At 48.4% G+C, this 19,291-nt stretch overlaps 1 protein-coding gene and 2 long non-coding RNA genes across 5 annotated transcripts; 2 read left to right on the top strand and 1 right to left on the bottom strand.

Moving 5' to 3' along the window:
* The first annotated feature begins 750 nt into the window (after positions 1 to 750).
* LOC123021728 lies at positions 751 to 5,624 on the top strand. 2 transcript variants are annotated; one of them, XR_006414387.1, is made up of 3 exons: positions 761 to 1,463; positions 1,515 to 2,603; positions 5,385 to 5,624. It is a non-coding gene; the product is annotated as an uncharacterized LOC123021728 (long non-coding RNA). The 2 variants fall into 2 exon arrangements; XR_006414386.1 differs by having other exon boundaries at positions 751 to 2,603.
* Positions 5,550 to 13,237, bottom strand: LOC123021729. Of its 2 annotated transcripts, none has more exons than XR_006414389.1 (4): positions 13,074 to 13,235; positions 12,302 to 12,367; positions 7,509 to 8,924; positions 5,550 to 5,677 (listed from the first exon to the last, which is right to left on the bottom strand). It is a non-coding gene; the product is annotated as an uncharacterized LOC123021729 (long non-coding RNA). The 2 variants fall into 2 exon arrangements; XR_006414388.1 differs by having other exon boundaries at positions 5,574 to 5,677; positions 7,422 to 8,924; positions 13,074 to 13,237.
* Positions 13,238 to 13,711: 474 nt separating this feature from the next.
* LOC123021726 (heart- and neural crest derivatives-expressed protein 2) lies at positions 13,712 to 19,106 on the top strand. The gene is made up of 2 exons (XM_044426773.1): positions 13,712 to 14,669; positions 18,682 to 19,106. The coding sequence occupies exons 1-2, from the start codon at positions 14,070 to 14,072 to the stop codon at positions 18,778 to 18,780; spliced, it is 699 nt and encodes a 232-aa protein (XP_044282708.1). The 5' UTR covers positions 13,712 to 14,069; the 3' UTR covers positions 18,781 to 19,106.
* Positions 19,107 to 19,291: the final 185 nt, after the last annotated feature.

The raw sequence follows: 19,291 nt of genomic DNA on the forward strand, positions 1-19,291 counted from the left end.
CACCAGGACACAGGAAAGTGCCGGGTAGTCAACCCCATTGAGTTCGATGGGACCTGTTCCTGATGCGTACACAGGGGGCTGCTGTTAGGGTTTCGACGTTGCTCGAATGGTTGAAACGGGGGAAGCGCTATCAGAATCTCTGACTAGGCATGCGTCTCTCTGCGGAAAAAACCTGCCGCTCCTTGGCTCTGACAAGACACAGTAGTTCAATTTACAGGAAGTGTAGTCTGAGGCTGCGCTGTTCGCGCAGATATGATATGAAGCGGTAATATTTCGGATGGAGTTTTGTAAGCCAGGGTGTGGGAAGTACCACAGTCATTCTGCCTTTGCATTGAATGCACTGCCATTCAAAAGAGATTTCCCCTGGCCTTTGCTACATATTTCTTTATCTCAAGCATGTCTGTACCACCCGATGGGCACAGCTCTCTGGGCCCACCACAGCAATCCGAATTCTACTTCTTTCTTTACTTGTCAGCGTTGGCAGAAGCAGTTCACCGGTAGGAGCAAAATAGGTTCTCTTTCAGGGGTAACCAAACATAAGCAGGCAGAACAGCCTACTAAGTTTATAATCCTCTAATACCTACCCAGGCGTGAGTCCCACTGAATCAGATGGGGCTGGCTTCTGAGCAGGCAGACATAGGCGTGCCCTGGCATTGTCTATCGGAGCAAACCTGGTCTATTTCAATCAAGAACATGTTGATCCTGCTCTCCCTCAGGTGGGGATGCTATTCTCTGGAACTTAGCAGCCTGAACAGTGTATGTCATCCGAATCTCTCTTTTGTATTATTTGTGGCTGTGGGCTCATGACATTGTAAGGATTGTTTCGTTTCAGCTTTTTCCTCTAGTAGTGGAAGACTTATGAACCTTAGGATTCATTTCTATAATTTGCTTTTCCATAGCAAAGTATATGTCTGCACCCTAAATCTGTGATTGTAAGTCATGAGACTTCTTTCCATGCTGTATCCTCAGAATTGTGATGTCATGTGTTACAAAGTGAGTTAAGACCCAATCCTGTGCAAGTGTAGACAGAAAAAAAAAATCAACAGGTCCCAGCATTGGGAATTGTGAGGCATTTTTTCCTGTTTAATCATGCAAAGGATTACACCCTTAATGCCTATTTTGTTTAAACCCCTTCCATCTGGTTTGGACCATGTGGAGATGCTGTAATGAGCAAAAAGGGAGAGTTATCAGAATAGTAAAATTACATGAGCTCAGACGTTGTCAGCAATGAGAACATCTATCGATTTATTAAATTAAATTAAGGCACAATCCAAAAAGCATGTTTCGTTTTAAGTTTTCATTCCCCTAGAATTTTAATTCACAACCATTTGAAAAGAGTCTCTACACAAAATGAAGAGGCAACATGAGAAATCATGTTGTAAGGACACTTATATCTAATATTTTGAATATAAATATATGTAATCTCAGTCTTGATTACTGATGCGTTGTCAGTCTTCCTGGAGGTAGTGTTCTCCAGATGTGTAGGACTTCAAGTCCCATTGACACATCTGGAGGACACCACCTTGAGAAAGGCGGTGCTATGCCATTCCGAATTTCAGTTTGGGACCATTCGTTTCTCACCTTGTCGCACCCTGTGTGGTGTATGATCACCTGACAAAGTGAGTTATTTCCCGGGTTAACTCATGCTAGGATGCAGCAGTATCAGTCCATTCCTTTAGATGCTTATTCAGATGTGACACGTACTGCATATACTGGCGCTTACTTCCAGGCAAATGTGACTGCGTCTGCTCAGAAAGAAGCCCCACTGAATGAGTGCCTGGACAACTGTGCGCTGATCGCAGCCTTGGTTAGTTCTGAACAGATGCATTTAGGATCGCCACAGTGCTATTGTTCAATTTATATCACACCTTTTTCCCTTTCGCAAGGAACCCAGGGCAACTTACACGATCGTCTTCTGCTCATTTTATTTCAGAACAACCCTTTGAGGTAGCTTAGGCTGAAAGGCAGTGACTAACCCAAGTCATCCCGCGAGCTTCGAGGCCAGGACGGGACTTGAACCCAGATCTCTCCCCTTCCAGACCAACACTCTAAGCACTGTGCCATGCTGGCTTTCAGTCCTGCAATATAGGGTATAATCGTATGCAATGTAACATGGAGTCTAGTCTTATACGTATCTGCTCCGAAGTAAGTCCCATTCTTTTCAGTGAGGCTTCCTTAGAGGTGGGGGGTACAGAATCTCACCCACAGCCATAAAGGACCACAAAGGCCGTTTTCCCAGTGTGCTGTTTGTAGCCATGATTGTGCCGATCTCCCACGCACTTCCTTTCTTATTCTTATTCCCCGCACACATGAAGCCTGGGCTTCTACACGCTACGTGTGTTTGGGCCAGGGCCAGGGCCAGGGCCAGGTCGGAGGAGGAGGAGGAGGAGGGGCAAAGGGGCAGTCGCTCCCCCAGCAGGCAGTTTCCACACGCACCAGCTGCGAATACATAAAATAAATGCGGGTTTCGTCTCCAGCAGCATCTGCCCGGCTGCGCTCGGCGGGCTCAGCCGTTCGCTCCCAGCGGCCGGAAAGGAGGACGCGCAGGCGAGCGCGGAGAAGGGAAGGTCTCCCAACACGTCTGCTGCCTGCCCGCTTTTCCAGTAAGCCCCCTGTGTTTATGTTATGACATTTTCTGTTTGTAATTATTTTTATTTTAATTTATGTCATTTTTAACATGAGCCAGAACATTTTTCCCCTTCGCCTTTTGTACACAATGACTCTCTTCATGATAAGATGTTCTTTCCTAAACCCGGTATATTCCCCCACCCCCAACCCATCAGAGAGCATGTTTACTATGCTCTATTAGCAGAGTTTCCTAATATTTCTTCCTCTCCCCCACCCCAATACCCTCTATGCCCGGGCGTGTGTGTGCTCTAAGAATTTGCTCCTGTCTTGCTTTATTTGTTTGTGTGAAATTTAGTTTGAAAGCAGATCAGAGAGCGCAGGAGGGGTTTGTCATGAGAGAATGACCAAGTGACCTGAAGTCTGATTATATGTCATTATCTGGAGACTTGGTATATCCAAATTACCAAAACGGCCTCACTCAGCCAGATCAATTACGTTTAGATACAGAGGGAGGGAAAGGGGAGGGAAAGGGGGGGGAGGAGGGGAGGTTGAATATACAAATACATGCACACCGACACCTTTCTGGCACGGTGTGAGTGTTGCGCATTATACACAACTTTTGCAAAAGTCGTTCACTTTAGCTTAAAATCCAACTTTTTTTCCCCCTTACTTTACTTGGTAAAAATCCTATGTTGTGGCAGGCAGACCAGTCCTGAAACTGCAATCCCCGATCGGCTTCCTGGGAATAAGCCCCATTGAACTCAATGGGACTTGGTTCTGAGTAAACGTGCATAGGACTACGCTCAGCAAGCGACCAGATGAATTCAACACGCGTTGAGATTTGACTATCTTAGGATTTGGTTCCCCACGTTCCAGAAGCCCGGCTTGGATCCAGAAGAGACTGACCTCATCTGACGTCACAAGACAAATGCACTTAAAAATGAGCTAGCTAATCACCCGGGGCAACTCCGGTAGAAATTTAGGCAGGTGCTTAGCAATTCTGTAAAAAAATAACACGGAAAAAATGCTCGTTTCTGACTCAATCGCGCCCCATATTTGGTAGTCTGACTCCTAAACTCGACCGGTCTTTAAAGGCAACTAATAAAACGTGAAACCACCTGGGCAAGTTTTCCAAATCGAGGAAATGATTCCCTCGACAACATGTCATGCATGTTAAAGCGCCTTCCCCAACAGCTTAACAGCCACCGACCTCCCGTAATCCCCAGCCAACAATAGCTTCGCCGTATTTCCACACAGAACACCGTCTCCAACTCTGGCGATTCCCCACGTTTTGCACTGGATCCCACCACCCGGGCCTTGTTCGATCCACGGGGCAATTCGATAGCTCCAGCTAGGATTGCCCTCTCTTCCTTTTCTGGTCGCGGCCCTATCGCCTTCTGCAGTTCCGGGGTCGTGAGGACCTGAGCGCCAAGGAGATGCCACGAGCGGGGTGCGGGTGGGGGGGGGGCTGGGGGGGGCAGCATTTCTGCTGCCGTGCAGCTCTTACAGCCGCAGTGACGCTGGCAGAGGAAGGTGGAGGCAATCTTCCATTTGCACTGCAACCACAAGGGGGTATTGCTTTCATAAAAGCTGGCCGTGCGCAACTGTCTCCAGGACTGCAAAGGAGCCGGTGCCGCGCACCTCCGCAGAGGCTGCCTCACCTGCCTGTGTTCCTGCCAGCACTGAATAAAAATCAGCCCTTATAAGCCTAGAGCCGGGTGCTAGAATGGGGCCGATACTCCATGTTTACGCTATCCTATGGCAGACCTTGAAACAGACGAAGCGATGCCCTCTTTACCCGGGGATCGTTTCATTGCTTAGCCCGCGGTTCCCTGCTATGCTCAAGGTAGCGTACAGGATCCCCCACACCCGTTTTATCCTGGACGCACGAAAGCCAAGGACAAGGGCGGCTCCCTTGGTTCGCAGAGGGCACTCGAGGCTGCAGGCTGCATTTCCTCCGCTTTACAGTTTATCCTCCTTGGGAGGCAGGTTAGGCTAAGAAAGGCAGACTGGCCTGAGGTCACCAGGCGAGCCCCGTGCCATTGACTCTTGACCCAAAGGGCTGGGTAGCGCCTCGCAAGGAGATCACCCCTGAGAAAGGGGCCCTCCTTTGGTCCGCAGGGCAGGCAGCGGGTTGTTTTACATGTTTCAGAAAGCCCGCGTCCGAGAACTCTGACGGAGCCGTAACTTGTGGCGTCCTTTAACCCCAGACTCTAAGCAAGCAGTCCACGTCCCCCTGACTGCGTTTGAAACCACTGCCTTACGGGCCGATTCTAAGCAGGCTCACTCCGCTGTATTGTCCATCGAGATTACAAAGTGCCTTCTCCAACCTGGTGCTCTCCGGATGTTTGGGACCTCACCTCCCGTCTTCTGCAGTCAGCAAAGGTAAAGGTCAGGAATGTTTGGAGTTGTCCTCCAAAAGGTCTGAAGGGCACCAGGCTGCGCTAGAGTCTGATTATCTCCTTCGCGGAGATCGGCTGATGACTGTAAGCAGGCCGGACGCTCTGGGGTTTCTTTCTACATGGGCTTTAGTTCCCCCACTACCTCTGCGGCAGCTCCCAAACAGAAGGATGCAGCATTCTGCTCGGCGGCGGCGGCGGCGACTGCCAAGGCAAAAGCCAGCCAAGCCAAGGAACTCGCCTCGGAGATGTTCCAGTCCATTGGCCGAACTGGGACTGCGCAGTCCATCCTGAAACAGCACCCAGGGAAGTACATTCTACTGGAAAGCAATGTGTTTACTTTGGGACAATACATAGGCTGATGCTTCCTCTTGGTCAGACGAAGTGCTGGTAAATTGAAAATATGTTTTCTTCCAGGGCTGTCGATGGCCAGCACAACCACAATCATCATGGCTGTTTACGCAGAAGTAAGTCCTATTTGTGTTAACTTCCCGACCAGTGCGCACTTGGACAGCAGCCAGCCGAAGTCTCCCATGCTGCATTTCTTTACTTGGATGCAATTCTCAGAATGTAAAGCTGTAATCTCAAAACACCTGTACTAGTGAATGTGAAACCAGAAGTTATATCTGAATAAATATTCTTAGGATTGAGATTCGATGCAAGCTTCACTGATTTCTGTTGATTTTAGCATTCATACCCAGAATAGTTCCCTGAAAGAAACCGATGAAATATACACTTTAAATGCCACGTTTGTTTTTGGGTGTTGACAGGGTTCCTCTATTCAACCTTTTGTTAAATTCTGAATATTAGGCATGGAGATGGGAAGGAATCAAATACCAATAAAAGCACAGAATTGTTCATTTTTCAAGGTGTGGCTTTAAAAAACTAAAGGCAAACTTAGAAATGTTGTTCTAAAAAATATATCATACATTATGACAACAAAACAGTAAGGGAAAGAAACAAACCATATAAATAACATCTGTTTTGAAAATGGCATTGCAGTCAGAGCTGCATATATCTGAAAGAAAAATCCCAAAAACAATAATAGCCTGTCCTCTTTTAGGCTGCAGTCTATATTCACTTACCAAGGAGGTAGTCCCATTGACCTCTATGGGAGAAGACATGTACAGTATTACATTGTTAGGATTCTTCAAAAAGACAAAACTTACTTCCACCAGAGCAGCCTTCCCTAATCTGGTACCCTTGAGATAACCGTTCCCAGCATCCCTGATTATCAACCATGCTGGCTGGGGCTGATGGGATTTGCAGTCCAAAATATCAGGAGGGCAGCAGGTAGGAAAAGGCAAAATTCCATGACATGTAGAAACTGTGTGTGTTCACTGTGCGGACTGATTTCAAGGTGATGGAGTCTGATCTCACCCATCTTGAGTCTGTGCATCAAATAGGCCTGCTTTTTAGTGAATGGCAAAGCTGGGAAATGCAAGGCTATAAAAGTAAAGAGCTTCAGTTCCTTGACGGTGTATTGCAAAGGCCTGCCCTGTTGTTTCTACCACCCACCCACAAACAGGCCTTTCTATTCTTGGTCAATTTCTGTAACTGGAACTGCTGAGGTGGGGGTGGGGAGGATGCAGCCAGCCAGATGTCAGCTCGCTTTCAAGACTCCCTGATTTCTGCATAAATTAATAATTCAAATTGAGAGTGAGGGGGAAGCTTGGCAGAAAGACGATACCAGCCCTCAAAGAATAAACCTGTCAGTCTCTAGGCCTACCCTAAGCATAAGTTGACTTGGGGGTAATTCCCAACTATTTCAGTGGAACTTATTTCTGGGAGGCTTAGGCCAACCATTTTCGCTGGATTGCTCCTAATCGGTTTAATATAGCAAATGTAAGGATGCAAACCACAAGCCTGCAAGCATCTTAAATCCAACACTCTGGATAAGCTGGGAATTAAGGGGAAGAAGCTGTTCCACTTCCGGATTCCTCCCCCACTCTCCAAATAATCAGAAGTAAATCCGGAGTCATCTGAAAGAACTCCCGAAGAAGCCACGTTTGGAATGAATGAAAGAAACCTGGGAGAAGAGCAAGCTGCACATCAATAAATATGGCTACTAGGAACCACCAGGCAGCAGTTTAGGAGAACCTGCTCTAAGGAACTTTATCCACAAACATTCCAAACCCTGAGACAAAGTCAAGCCAAATTCCACTGAAAGCCTTGGGATACTTTTCCAGCTTTAGGACTGGGGGGTGCACTGAGGTACTTTAGGACTAGGGGAGTACTGGAATTACAATAGAGAGGCGGAGTAAAAAATATCTTGGTAAATCAATAAATAACCACAGTGCTGTCAACTGGGGTGAGCGGGTGAAAGTGGGAGGACACGCACCCCTTGGCCGCAGCTTGCAAATCCTCACAGGTCACGCAGCCTTCTGAGCCTTCTAGCAGAATTCACAGGCTCATTAAGGCGACCACGCAGTTGACTTTCAAGCCAATGAATACCTGAATGACTGATCTTATTTCTCAAGTGCTGTCAATTCAGCCTCTTCTGGATGAGGGGTCGACCAGCATACTGCACTTGAGGCTCACCTCCATATACTCTCGGATTCCGGTCCCAGTGGCTATAATGGGCTTGCTCAGAACTGCCATCTTAGGTGCCAGGGAGATTCGGTTTATAAACTGGAGTGCTCTTTCACCGGCTCATTGGCCAAACGATTCTCTAAGGACAAACCAGGTGCAAAAACATGAGGGACAACTCCATTTGAGTGTGAGAGGGGAAAACAGCCACCAGCCAGTGGCTGCATTAGGAGACCGGGTGCCTGAACCTCTTTTCTGTTTGACCAGTTATACCTCCAAACACAAACTTTTATTCTCACTGCGAACCAGAACTATCAGATGGATATTATGCTGCAGTGGCTGCATAAATCCTATTGCACATGTCACTCTCATTTTATTATATCTGTGAGCTGCTTGGAAGTGGGAGGGGTGAGGAGGCATGTGTGGGAGAAAGGGGGCGCAGAAATTGTCGCCTTGGGTCTATTTTCCTGGTGGAAGGGCAGAGTATGAAGGAATGAAGGAATGAAGGAATGAATTTGTTTCTGAATAGGCATGGATAAGACCGCTTTGCACAAGGTTTTTTGGGTGCAAATGGGACTTGGTTTGCATCTTGGAGAGCTAAAGCTGCACTGAACAATATTGTTATGGTACAATATATTTCTGCTTTCCTGTACATCCCCCCCACACACACATTTTTTGTTTGTTTGCTGTAAGACTTTGAAATAATTGTATCAAAACACATTTGTCAATCCCTACCTTAAAAATCAGAGGTGACTGAAGCAAGCTGATGAGAGTTGATTTGTCAGAAAATACAAAAAAGTGGCATGCTTCTTTGACCTGTGTCATTTTATTAGTCTTTAAGTTTCCATTCTTTGGAATTGTAAAAGAAACCAAAAAATAAAAAGCTACAAAACACTGCATTTCCCCTACAACCCAATGTCCCTTTCATATACATTGTGTGTGTTTCTGTGCATGTTATTTGTAATATAATATAATCTTGCAATGTTAAAGGGAAACTAAAGTATCTCCCCCAACTTCAATTCCTTTCTTAAAAGACTAAAACAAAATAAAAATGGATTAAGGGAAGTTAGAAAGTAAAACATATAAGCCTAACCCTATATTTGCAGGTAGCAGGGACTGCCAAGGCAGAAGGATTTCACTTTCAAATGCACAGCACCTTGCACACAGAAGTCTCTGATAGGGAGCAGCACTCCGACATCCAGGACGCAGAGAAGCAGGGTCACCTTGATGCGCTTTGACTTCCAGCTCGGAGAAGGGCAGCCCGCCCAAATAATCAGCTGGGCTCTCTCCAAGGCTCCCTCTCTCCAGGCCCACAGGAAAGATCCAGCCAGCAATGTCTGGGGCTTCTTTCAGGTGACTTTTGCACTCAGTTTGTAAGCACCCCAAGCTTCAGGCAAGGCTTGGCTAGCCATTGGATCAAAAAGGGTTCTGAAAGACAAGAAATAAAGACTCATAAACAGGTATATTGATTTGGTGTGCAGACATCAGATTTGCTCAAAGAAAGACACCTAGTTTCGCTCTTCCTCTCTTTTGCCTTCCTCTGCTTTATCTTCACCATCATTAATTTTGAATTCATCTGCTGTTCTTCGGTTGCTTTTATAATGTTCTCTTTTTTCACCAGCCCTCCTTCTTTCCCCCATCTTGTCTCATAATCTGTAACTGTGTACGTTTTAGTGTATACATCATAACTGACCTTCCTTCATTCCAACAAGCTGACCAGCTGGAATTGAAAGTAGTTGGCAACACAGTCCTGAGCACAACTATCCGCAGCAGAGGACTCAGAATTCATTTAGTTCCCCCAGACTCTGACCCCACAGGTGGGTAAACTGCTTAAGAATGCCACCCTGTGCCCACTGACTTGGCAGGATGCCCGGTTGAACTCAATGAGACTTACTTCTGAGCTGACATGCAGAAGATTGCTCTGTAACTTTGCCATTTGCTTCAGTGAAATTTAAGCACTCTAAATGCGTGCAGGAAATTTTATTTCATCTTAACAGGCTTTTTATTATACAGTGAGCTGCTACCATGAATGCACTAGAGACTCCGTTCATGGTTTGTAAGAAGCAATAGTTTATGGAACTAAGAAATCCCACACGCAGGCACACACAGCAAACACTCCAAATGCGAATCCTTTAAAACTCGGAATACCGTTGTTATTTTGTTCAGACCCACAAAGTCTGCCTCAGTGGGAAGTCAGCGTTACTGGTTTCTGAGGCTTCCAGTTCGGGCTTTTAGGATTTGAACAGAATGGAAAGCACATACGAAATTCGGGGGCGGGTGGGACTGGTTAGTTGGAGTAAATTGAAGGAAAGTTTTCCAAAGGAGAGGATCAAAAGCGGGAGGTAGCTTTGGGGGCGGGGAGACCGATCCTGCTCGGACGAGTCTGCCTGGAGGTTTCAGGATAACTAAAGCAACACATTCTGAAAGCAAATCAAGAAGCCCACGGACAGTGGTGCGTGAAGGGCCCCTGACTGCGAATACCGAGAAGGGAATGGCCTTCTCCTCTTCCTCTACTGAATAAGCCGTTTGCAGTTTGCCCCTCTGATGCACGAGTTCCGCTCGCCTTTCCTCAGCCCTTTGCTTGCCAGGGCTTTTCTCCCCGAAGAGATGAGGGAACCAGCTGCAGCGGTTTGGCGCTGAGAAGTTTTTCCGCCCTGCGCTTGGGCATGTCCTAAGGCTGCGCGAGGGAGCCCAGTTTTAATTGCGAGCGAAAAATACTTGCGAAAGAAATCGCTTCCTCCAGTCCTCTGAGAAGTCCTAATTTCTTTCCGGACAGATAGACGAACGCGGGATGTATCATCCGACTGCAAGCGAGGGCATTATTAAGCAGACGGCTGGGTTGTTCTCGCCCCTCCGCCAGCCACCCCGCGCTCTCCGGCAAGCAGCTCCGCTCAGCCTCGGACAGCCGGATTCCCAGAGTCCGACTGAGCTCCTAATGCAAGCAATCCCAGTCCTAAAACAAAGGGCATTTCCTCGCGAGGAAGGGAGTCCCCCGAGCTTCGTTCAAGGGGACTTGCTCTCCAGGAAGGTTGCATTCAGGATTGCAAAGTAGTATTTGGGAGCCAATATTAAGCTGGATTGAGCACGTTTATTGCAAGACCACCGAAAACAGTGCAGGTTTTACTTCCAAGTAAACGCCTTTAGGATCGGGGTGCCAATTAGCTTAATCGGGAAATCGGAATTAAAGCGAATGCTTGGCTTTAGCCGGACTGCCGAGGGAGGCTCTGATTTCCCCATCCGGACTCCTTTCCTGACAGTCATCCTTCACATTAATTGAATACAATCCAAGCTCCATTGAAAACCATGGCACAATTCTCATGTGGCTGTAAATAATTAGAATTCCACTCACTATATTTAATCGTTGTATGAGAAGAATATCTAACCAGGAGAGAATTTGGGATTTGTATGCACCAAGATCTTGAAAGAGATCTGCACATTTCTTTACCATATTCAGATGCATTCTATTTGTATATCCATTATACTTCCGCTATGTGGATCTTTATTTAAATTGCTGCTGCTTGACTGAGCTATGCATCCATTCATGAATGTGCCAGCACAAGCTCAAGTCTAACTCTGATATGAAGAGTTCTGTTTGACTGGCTGAAGAAAATTCTAATAGTAAGATAAATGGGGTTTGCCCTGATCTCAGGATCATCGGTCAGGGCACACAATTCCTGACACTCTGATCTTAAGGCTGCAACTGTAGTCACAGCCCCACTGAACTTACTGAGATAGTCCCAGGCTGTACTTTGATTGCAACTGAACTAAGTCAATTTATATGACATTAATATCTCTACAAGATGAAGCTGCAAGCAGTTATTTTTATTCCTAGCCTATTTAAGCAAAGAGCATCCTCTAGCGTGACACATTATAGGATGCGGTTTGGATCCAAACAGTGCCACAGTTGGAGCCCATCCACTGAAATTTATGAGATTTAAATTAAGGCTTTAAATCCCATAGATTTCAAGGGGTCTGCTCAAAATATGGCAAAGACTGGATTTAGCCTCAAATTAGGAACAAGATTCCTGAGACAAATATGGCAGGCACCAATCTGAAAGATTTCTCACCAAGAGATGTTTACTTGAGTTTAAGGGGCAACCTGTTTGATGGAACATGCTCCCAGTCCAAGTGCAACATATTTTGAATGCTCCAAAGACACCCTTAACTTTGTCCCTACATTTCTTCTCCAAGCATCAGGTACCCATGAAAAGTTTACCTGGATTCCTCAGAAGGGCTTGTGCCTGAGATCTGCAAACTGTGAGTGTTCAGGTTTAAGCCAAAGAAGCAGCAAGAAGTAAAGTCCCATTTCACTCATGGATTCATGGTCTGGGGGGTTTGTTAACGTGATTTCCCCACAATTTTTGGAACTGCATGTTAATCTACTCCAAATCCAGCAGTCCTCTTGCCAAGGCTGGAAAAAAAATGCCCAGCTATTGAGTCTTCTTTGGGGAAGGCAACAGGAAACTCTTTGCTCCGTTTCTTACCTCCAGTTACCAATTTCTCAATGAAAAGCAGGTTGGAATCCCTTTTCCTGTTAGAATGTGTTCAACATCTCACAGGCACAAAAGTTTTTATATCTCTTGGCTTTCAGCGGGCAGCCTTTAAACCTTTCTTTAATTACTCCCCCTCCCTAAGTGAAACCTGTTTTCTTCATGATGCCTTGGCATTTTGATCAGTTATTACTATTATTATAGGCAGCAGTGATTTTATAGCAAAATAAGAAAAATGCAAAGAGATATTTATATCTTTGTTAACCTAAACGGGAAAATAACATAACATGCTGTTAATAAGATCTGGTTACTTACTCTGTTGAGCTGCTTAAGTCGAAGGGAAACTTATTTCAGGCAGGGAGCGTGTGAATACCCACAGAACTGAAAGAAAAGGATTCAGATGTCATCATTTTGCTTTGGAAAAGAAAAACATAATTATTCTTGAAAGATTACTTTCTCATCCATTTGAGCAATGGATTTGTTTGTGTCTGTAAGAAGCAAAGGTTTGCAAGCAACACCATCCAATTCCTAGTTTGGAGCATTAATTTTGCCATATATACCACATGTAACAAGCTTTTTAGACCAGATTAATCATAAACAAGCCAATAGATCTTGGCTGTAAGTCTTCCTGAATGGACCAAAGTGGATGAAAGGAGCAAATGCATTACTATAGTCTACTGTAAGAATATTTTGTTAGATAATTTCTGATAATTTCTAAGTGGCACTCAGATTCTGAATTCATTTTCCTTGGAAGTGCATCTCATTCATTTCAAAGGAGTTTACTTCCAAGCTGTAATAAATGCTAATCTCAGTTCGAAGAATCTTTCTGATATTGTCCCACTTCAATATTTTTCTTTAAGAATTATGCATGTAAACATATGTAATGTAACTAAATTGATCGTCCACATTATCTATTGTTACCACTTTCGGCAGTCAATATGGTCTTATAGTACAGCATACACTATAGAAATACATGCAGGTTATTGCAATCTAGAGTACAGCCGAATTTATAAGCAATTTTAGATTATCTATCTGTCGATCTGTCTATTTCAGCAACCAAAATATCGGCATGCATAGACATACTTACAGCAAAGCATTGTTAAATACTTGCATTAACCTCTGTCGGTGCTGGAAGGGGGGGACCCTTTCCCTCGTTTGTTTTAATTATATTATGGATAGGAACGGCAGCCAATCCTAAAAGAGAAGCCGAACAATTAGCAGCGCGAAGATCAAAAAAAAGTTTTATGGCCCAGAGCGCTGAGCCCCGCCCCCGACGTCGCCGATTGGCCGAGAGAACCTCTGACGACATATATTAACCCGAGCTGCCCTAAAGATGTAGCTGTACATGGAGATCAGGCTGGGAAATTCGACCAGCGCTCTACGCACCTCCGAATCTGGAAAGCAATCCTGAACGCGACTGGTTTTTTTCCTCCATTCCTCTCTTTTTGCCCCTTTTCGTCACCACCATCTTCTTCACAGTCGTCATCATCCTTCTCAGCAGCTCCTCCATAGGAATAGAAAGTTTCGGATTTCCCCGAGGGGTGGACTCTGTGGGTTCTAGTCCCCCACGCTAAGCCAGGGGAAAATGCTGGGATCTTTCATGATATAACGAGCGAGCGAGTCGCTTCCCGTGCAGGGAGCAGAAGCAAGTGGACAGACCTTGGGGAAACGGTTCGGCCGAGTGGGGGCTTGCGGAGAAAATGCAGGTGTAAGTAAACATCCCTCCCTCCGCGCCCACTTATTTCGCCCTCCCCCCATCAAAGCCGAGAAGAAGCAAAGCAAGGACAGCCAGTGAAGCTCGAACCTATCCGTGGGGGGAGGGCTCCTCTTTTGAGGGAGGGGGGCTGCGCCCCCTGCCCTGGCTGGATTGGGTGGTTACTTCCAGCTTCAGCCCGCTCCTGCTGCTCCGCATGAGTGCCGAGGGAGGCCCTGATCCTGCCCTCGGAGGGCTCCGGGGACTCTGCAGCGCCCACCCCATGGCGACCGCCCTGTGCTAAGGCCAGCCGAAGGCGGGGGCCCGTCTTCTCGGGAGCTGAGATCCAGGGGACAGGATCGGGGGTGGTGGGCGGCCGGGGGCCCGGCGATGAGCCTGGTGGGGGGCTTCCCCCACCATCCGGTGGTCCACCATGAGGGCTACCCGTTCGCCGCCGCCGCCGCCGCCGCTGCCGCCGCCGCCGCCGCCAGTCGCTGCAGCCACGAGGAGAACCCCTACTTCCACGGCTGGCTGATCAGCAGCCACCCCTCGGAGATGTCTCCGCCCGACTACAGCATGGCGCTCTCCTACAGCCCCGAGTACGCCAACGGCGCGGCGGGCCTGGAGCACCCGCACCACTACGTGGGCGGCGTGCCGCCCCCGGGCAGCGGCGGCGGGCCGCCGGGCTTGGGGGGCGGCGGCGGCGGCGGCGGCGGCCCCCGGCCGGTCAAGCGCCGCGGCACGGCCAACCGCAAGGAGCGGCGCAGGACTCAGAGCATCAACAGCGCCTTCGCCGAGCTGCGCGAGTGCATCCCCAACGTGCCGGCGGACACGAAGCTCTCCAAGATCAAGACGCTGCGCCTGGCCACCAGCTACATCGCCTACCTCATGGACCTGCTGGCCAAGGACGACGCCAACGGCGAGGCCGAGGCCTTCAAGGCCGAGATCAAGAAGACCGACGTCAAGGAGGACAAGAGGAAGAAGGAGCTGGTCAGTAGTGCTCGCCGCCGCCGCCCGCCGCCGCCGCCGCCGCCGCCGGTCCGGGGAGGGTGGCGCGAGGAGGAGCGGGGAGGGCGCGCGGCGCGCAGCCCCCGACGCCGGGGACGGGTAGGCCGGCCTCCTCCAGGGCGCGCCGCAGGGACTCGGGCCGCCGTCCTCCGAGCCTGGGAGACCGAGCGCAGCCCTGGAGGTGCGCCCCGGGACCGCAGGGGACGGGCTGTTCCTCCCCGCGGCTGGGCCCGCCTCCGTCCGGTGGGGAACGCGCGGCGGAGCTGCCAGGGCAGGTCCCGGGCGCGCGGGACAGGGCCCCACGCGGGAAAGGAGCCGCGGGTGGGGGAGGCGAAGCGACGGGGATGGCTTATCCCATTTCGCGGCCGGTGAAGGAAGGCCCTGGAGCATCCACGGCGGCCGGGATCTTCCACTGCCGAGCTAGAACTCGCGTTTGGCGCTCGGGCTTGTTGCACGGAAAAGCAGCGTCTAAGCGCTCCTCGCTGGAACCGAGTTCCGCGGACCGGAGCCGTGTGAACTGAACGAGTGCCAAGCCCTCGAGGAGCGTGCAGCTTCGCTCACGGGGGGACGTTTAATGTGAGAGGGGCTGTGTTGGGACACTGATTTCAGCCGGCCTTATTTCCAGGGAAGTATTCTAAAGGCAGTGGAGTCCCCGGCCTCCCACACTCCCGTTTAAACACGACCTCTTGTCCCAGAAATCCCATTACTTTCCCCAGAACCGAGCTGGGGTTCTGTCCAGTAGTGCTCTGTCCGACGCGTAATTTGCTTTCGCAGCGACCTTTCGGTCCGCATGTTTCTAGATGGAAGGACAATAGGTTTGGGAACTAGTCGATTCTAGATACATAGTCACGCCCCTCTATTTGAAAGGAAGGTCTACTATACCGCTCATTATTAATATTATCATTGTTATTAATAATCATTAATCAGAAAGTATAGGGAAGGCCTCAGGGGGCGGTATCAAAGGAAGAAGTTTATATCCGTCCCCTGCGCCTTCACCATTTGCTGTATAAACTGCAGGGGCCCTTCGAAAAATACTGAATTGGTGAATTTCCCCACTGAGTTTAGTGCAGTTTGTTTTCGTTTGAGGCTTTCTTGGGGTACGCATGATCTTGGAAATTAAACCTCGTTCATTGACGGTGAACGCGCTCCTATTTCGAAGGAAGAGCTTTTAGGATCGCTGCAGCCATGAAGGCATTATAGGCAGGGATCCACGCAACAAACATTAGGTCAAGTAAGACCGAAGCAGTCCCGGAGCGTCCTTGCCCATCTCGATCCTAAACGCGCTTCCAGGGAATCTCAAGGAAATGCAAAGAGGCCTGCTTAAAGAGGAATCTCCTGGCGGTGGGGATGGGGGCGGAGAGAGAAACTCTTTGTGATCCGAGTGGCTGCGGTCTTGGGAGTGGGAAGACAACCGGCCGTTCTCGCTCTTGTTTCGGCCCGTGGATGTCAACGACAAACATTCATGCCCGATTAAATTCATGGATTTCGCTCTTACCCAGTCTCGGGTCGGACCGGAAATGTCCTCGCTCCAGTCCGTGGATGAAGCTGTCAGTTTTACAGTCCACAACTCACAAATTTCGCAGCGCTGCCTTTAAAATCAAAAGGAAAGGAACGCCTTGTAATGAGGGAGTCGTGGATTGATCCCCCAGTCGGCAAAGCCCCGCAGAGATCCTGAGTTCCGTCCAAAAACTTGCGGGGGGGGGCTATGAATCGTCTCAAAAGGCATTTTCTGGGATAGGGGAGGGGTAAGCAGTCCCACAACATCAGTGGCATTTCAGTGACGCAATCCCAGACTGCAGACCCAGTTGCAAGATTTCGGATTTATGACACCGGCCGGTGTGTTCGGGTTTCTTCTTCCTCGCCGCTGAAATCTGCAAATCATGTGTTGCAGTACTGAGGGCTTTGCTAAACCCTAGTTACACATTCGCGCAGAAGCATTCAGATCCAATAGATCTGATCTCAACTCAATTCCAACGATCACCCCTTTTCGGAGATAATCCAGGGACCTCGATTCTCTCCGTGTGCGCACCAGTTCGCTTAATGCAGGATACAGTCTACCGTTCAAATGCCTGTTAAGGGGCGGCCCCTTCCTCTACCAATAATTCAAAATATCCGACCTTTTATCTTCTTGGAAGCCAAGAATTAACCTACAGAGTAAAACCTAATTAATCACATGGGGAAACCAGGTTATAATAACCTCAAATTTTCTGCTGATGTTCTTCCTTAAATATGTTTGAGAAGGATGACTGGGAAGACAATATTCTCTGCAGGACTTTGAATCTCAATTCGCATTAGAATGGTTAATCATGCGAACAATCCTGAACTCAAACACTCGGAATACATTTTCTTTTCCCAACTAAACCTCCACACATTTTTTCAGGCAGTGAGATTAAGCCTTAGGAAGTATCTTCCATTGAAAACAATGGGCTATTTGGAAATGCAATAGTGCAATGTGTGACCGTAGGAAAGGTGGAGCACTGTAGACTGGGGTCAAAAAGAATCTGAGTATATACTATACACAAAAAGAAAAAGATCCCACCGAACTAAGGAAAGGAACTAAGATTATTTTGGGGCTCAAATCCCACTCATATGCAATATTATTCAATGGATATTGTAAGGCTGCAGTCCTCTGCATGTTGAAACAGAAAAAAGGCCCTACATTTCCCGGCATAGCTTGCACCCTATACCTGTTTGGGCTCAGTCCGTGAAGTTTGGGCCCTAAACCTGTTAAGCTAGGTCCAAAACCCATGGAATGTGGTTTCCGAGGCAGAAGTGTTTATGATCGGGGCGCCGCAATTTTTTCAGGGATCTGCCTTGGAGTAAGCCTTTTATACCCTGCTCAACCATCCATTCTTTAATTTGTGGCGTTGAGGGTGGTGGTACAGACTTGGAACAGACTTTCTTGGACAAGCAGGAAGGCTGCAGGAGGGGCTTCCTGTGCTCTTAGAGGGGAATCCCCCGCCCATTAAGCCCCCGCCATCCCAAGCTTCCAAAGATTTATTCTTAGTCATGATCTAGCCATTTACAATCAGCTTGGCTAAGCATATGGAGCTCGTGTATCCACAAAGTTATAGAAATCAGTTTTCTATGCAGTGTTTGTGTGAATAATATACAGATGTGCTGCGAGGAGGGCGGGAATGACTGCATGGATGCGAAGTAAAATGGGAAGGGAAATTGCATGTTGACTCAGGCGTGTGTTCCACAATACATGCATTTCATAGCAAGAGTCACAGGGAATTTGTCTGAACCTGCCATTCGGAGAAATTATACAGTCCCTCTACAATATGTTTCCGTAGATGCTTTTGTTTTTAAGGGGAGGTGTTGGTGAGTCATCGTGCGTGTGTTTGTGTGTGTACACGCATGAGTGCGCGCACACACACAATATGAGCGGGCGGCTCGGTTGATGCTCTGTTTGGCTCAGACCTGCGGCTCTATCATGCCGGTTCTGAAATCGCTTAACCCGGAGCCGTGGGCATACCCCTCATAACGAGAGGGAGGGAGAACCCAGAGCTTCGCTTTCCAAGGCACTTCGCTCTTCGTGATCCGCTTCAGAGAGCCATCCCGCTTGCCATCTACCTCCACGTTGACGCGGAAGTTCCCCTGGGTTCAGTGCTCTGTACTCCGGGGTATGTGGTCCTACCGCAGCGCCAAGCGCTTTGCGAATCAGCCCAGGCTCGTTCAGAAGGTGCAAGACTGCGTAAGACTGAAAAGCTTTTGTGTAAGACTGAAAAGCCCCCTCCCCACAGGGCGCACACGCCGCTTTGCGGGCGCCTGCAGCCGGAGAGAGTTAGGCAAAGCCTGCGGTTCGATCTACGGTCGGGAGGCCTCAGCGAGAGCTGGGCAGTCCTGAACTACGCGCGAAGCGGCTCCAGAAGTGAGCGAGGCATGTTTCCCTGCCTTGTGCCCCGAAGGTGAGGCTGGCGGGAGGAGGTGACCCAGAAACCGCAGGGCGATAATCTCTTTGTTTCTCCTCTTCGCCTCCTTTCCCAAACAGAACGAAATTCTGAAAAGCACAGTTAGCAGCAGTGACAAGAAAACCAAAGGGAGAACTGGCTGGCCGCAGCACGTGTGGGCTTTGGAGCTCAAGCAGTGAGAGCGCGGCGAGGACTGGAGGAAATAATGTCTTGGAGGACGCTGGAACTTCAGGAGAGGTTGCTGAGCTGGGGACATCTTTTATTTCTTGTTTGGAATCGTCTGGTTTATTTATGTGCAATTTCCCTCCCCTAGTCTCCCCTTTCAAAATGTGGATCTTTGGAAGAAAAGCATTCCATATTTGAATATATGAAGAGGAAAACTCCGGCGTGGTAAGGGATCGTGTGGTCTCGCTAGTTATTTTCCCCCTCCCATGAATGTTATTTTGCTTTGTTTGTATAGAACACACGGGACGAAATAATAATAATAATAATAATCTTGAAGGCATTAGTGTGTTATGTGAAGTGTATATGTTTAATACTTGCCCTGTTGGATGAACATGTGGATGGGAAGCTCAGATCAAAACAGTCCCGTCCCGCCCCCGCCCCCGCCCCCCCCCCGCCTATCCCTCCCCGAGATTGCTGTGTCTTGCGCTGAGATGGGACTTCATTGTTCTGCCTTTTCCTTGTGGT

This window comes from Varanus komodoensis, unplaced genomic scaffold (assembly GCF_004798865.1).
Source record: "Varanus komodoensis strain SLA01 unplaced genomic scaffold, ASM479886v1 scaffold180, whole genome shotgun sequence".
In the NCBI taxonomy this organism is placed as follows: domain Eukaryota; kingdom Metazoa; phylum Chordata; class Lepidosauria; order Squamata; family Varanidae; genus Varanus; species Varanus komodoensis.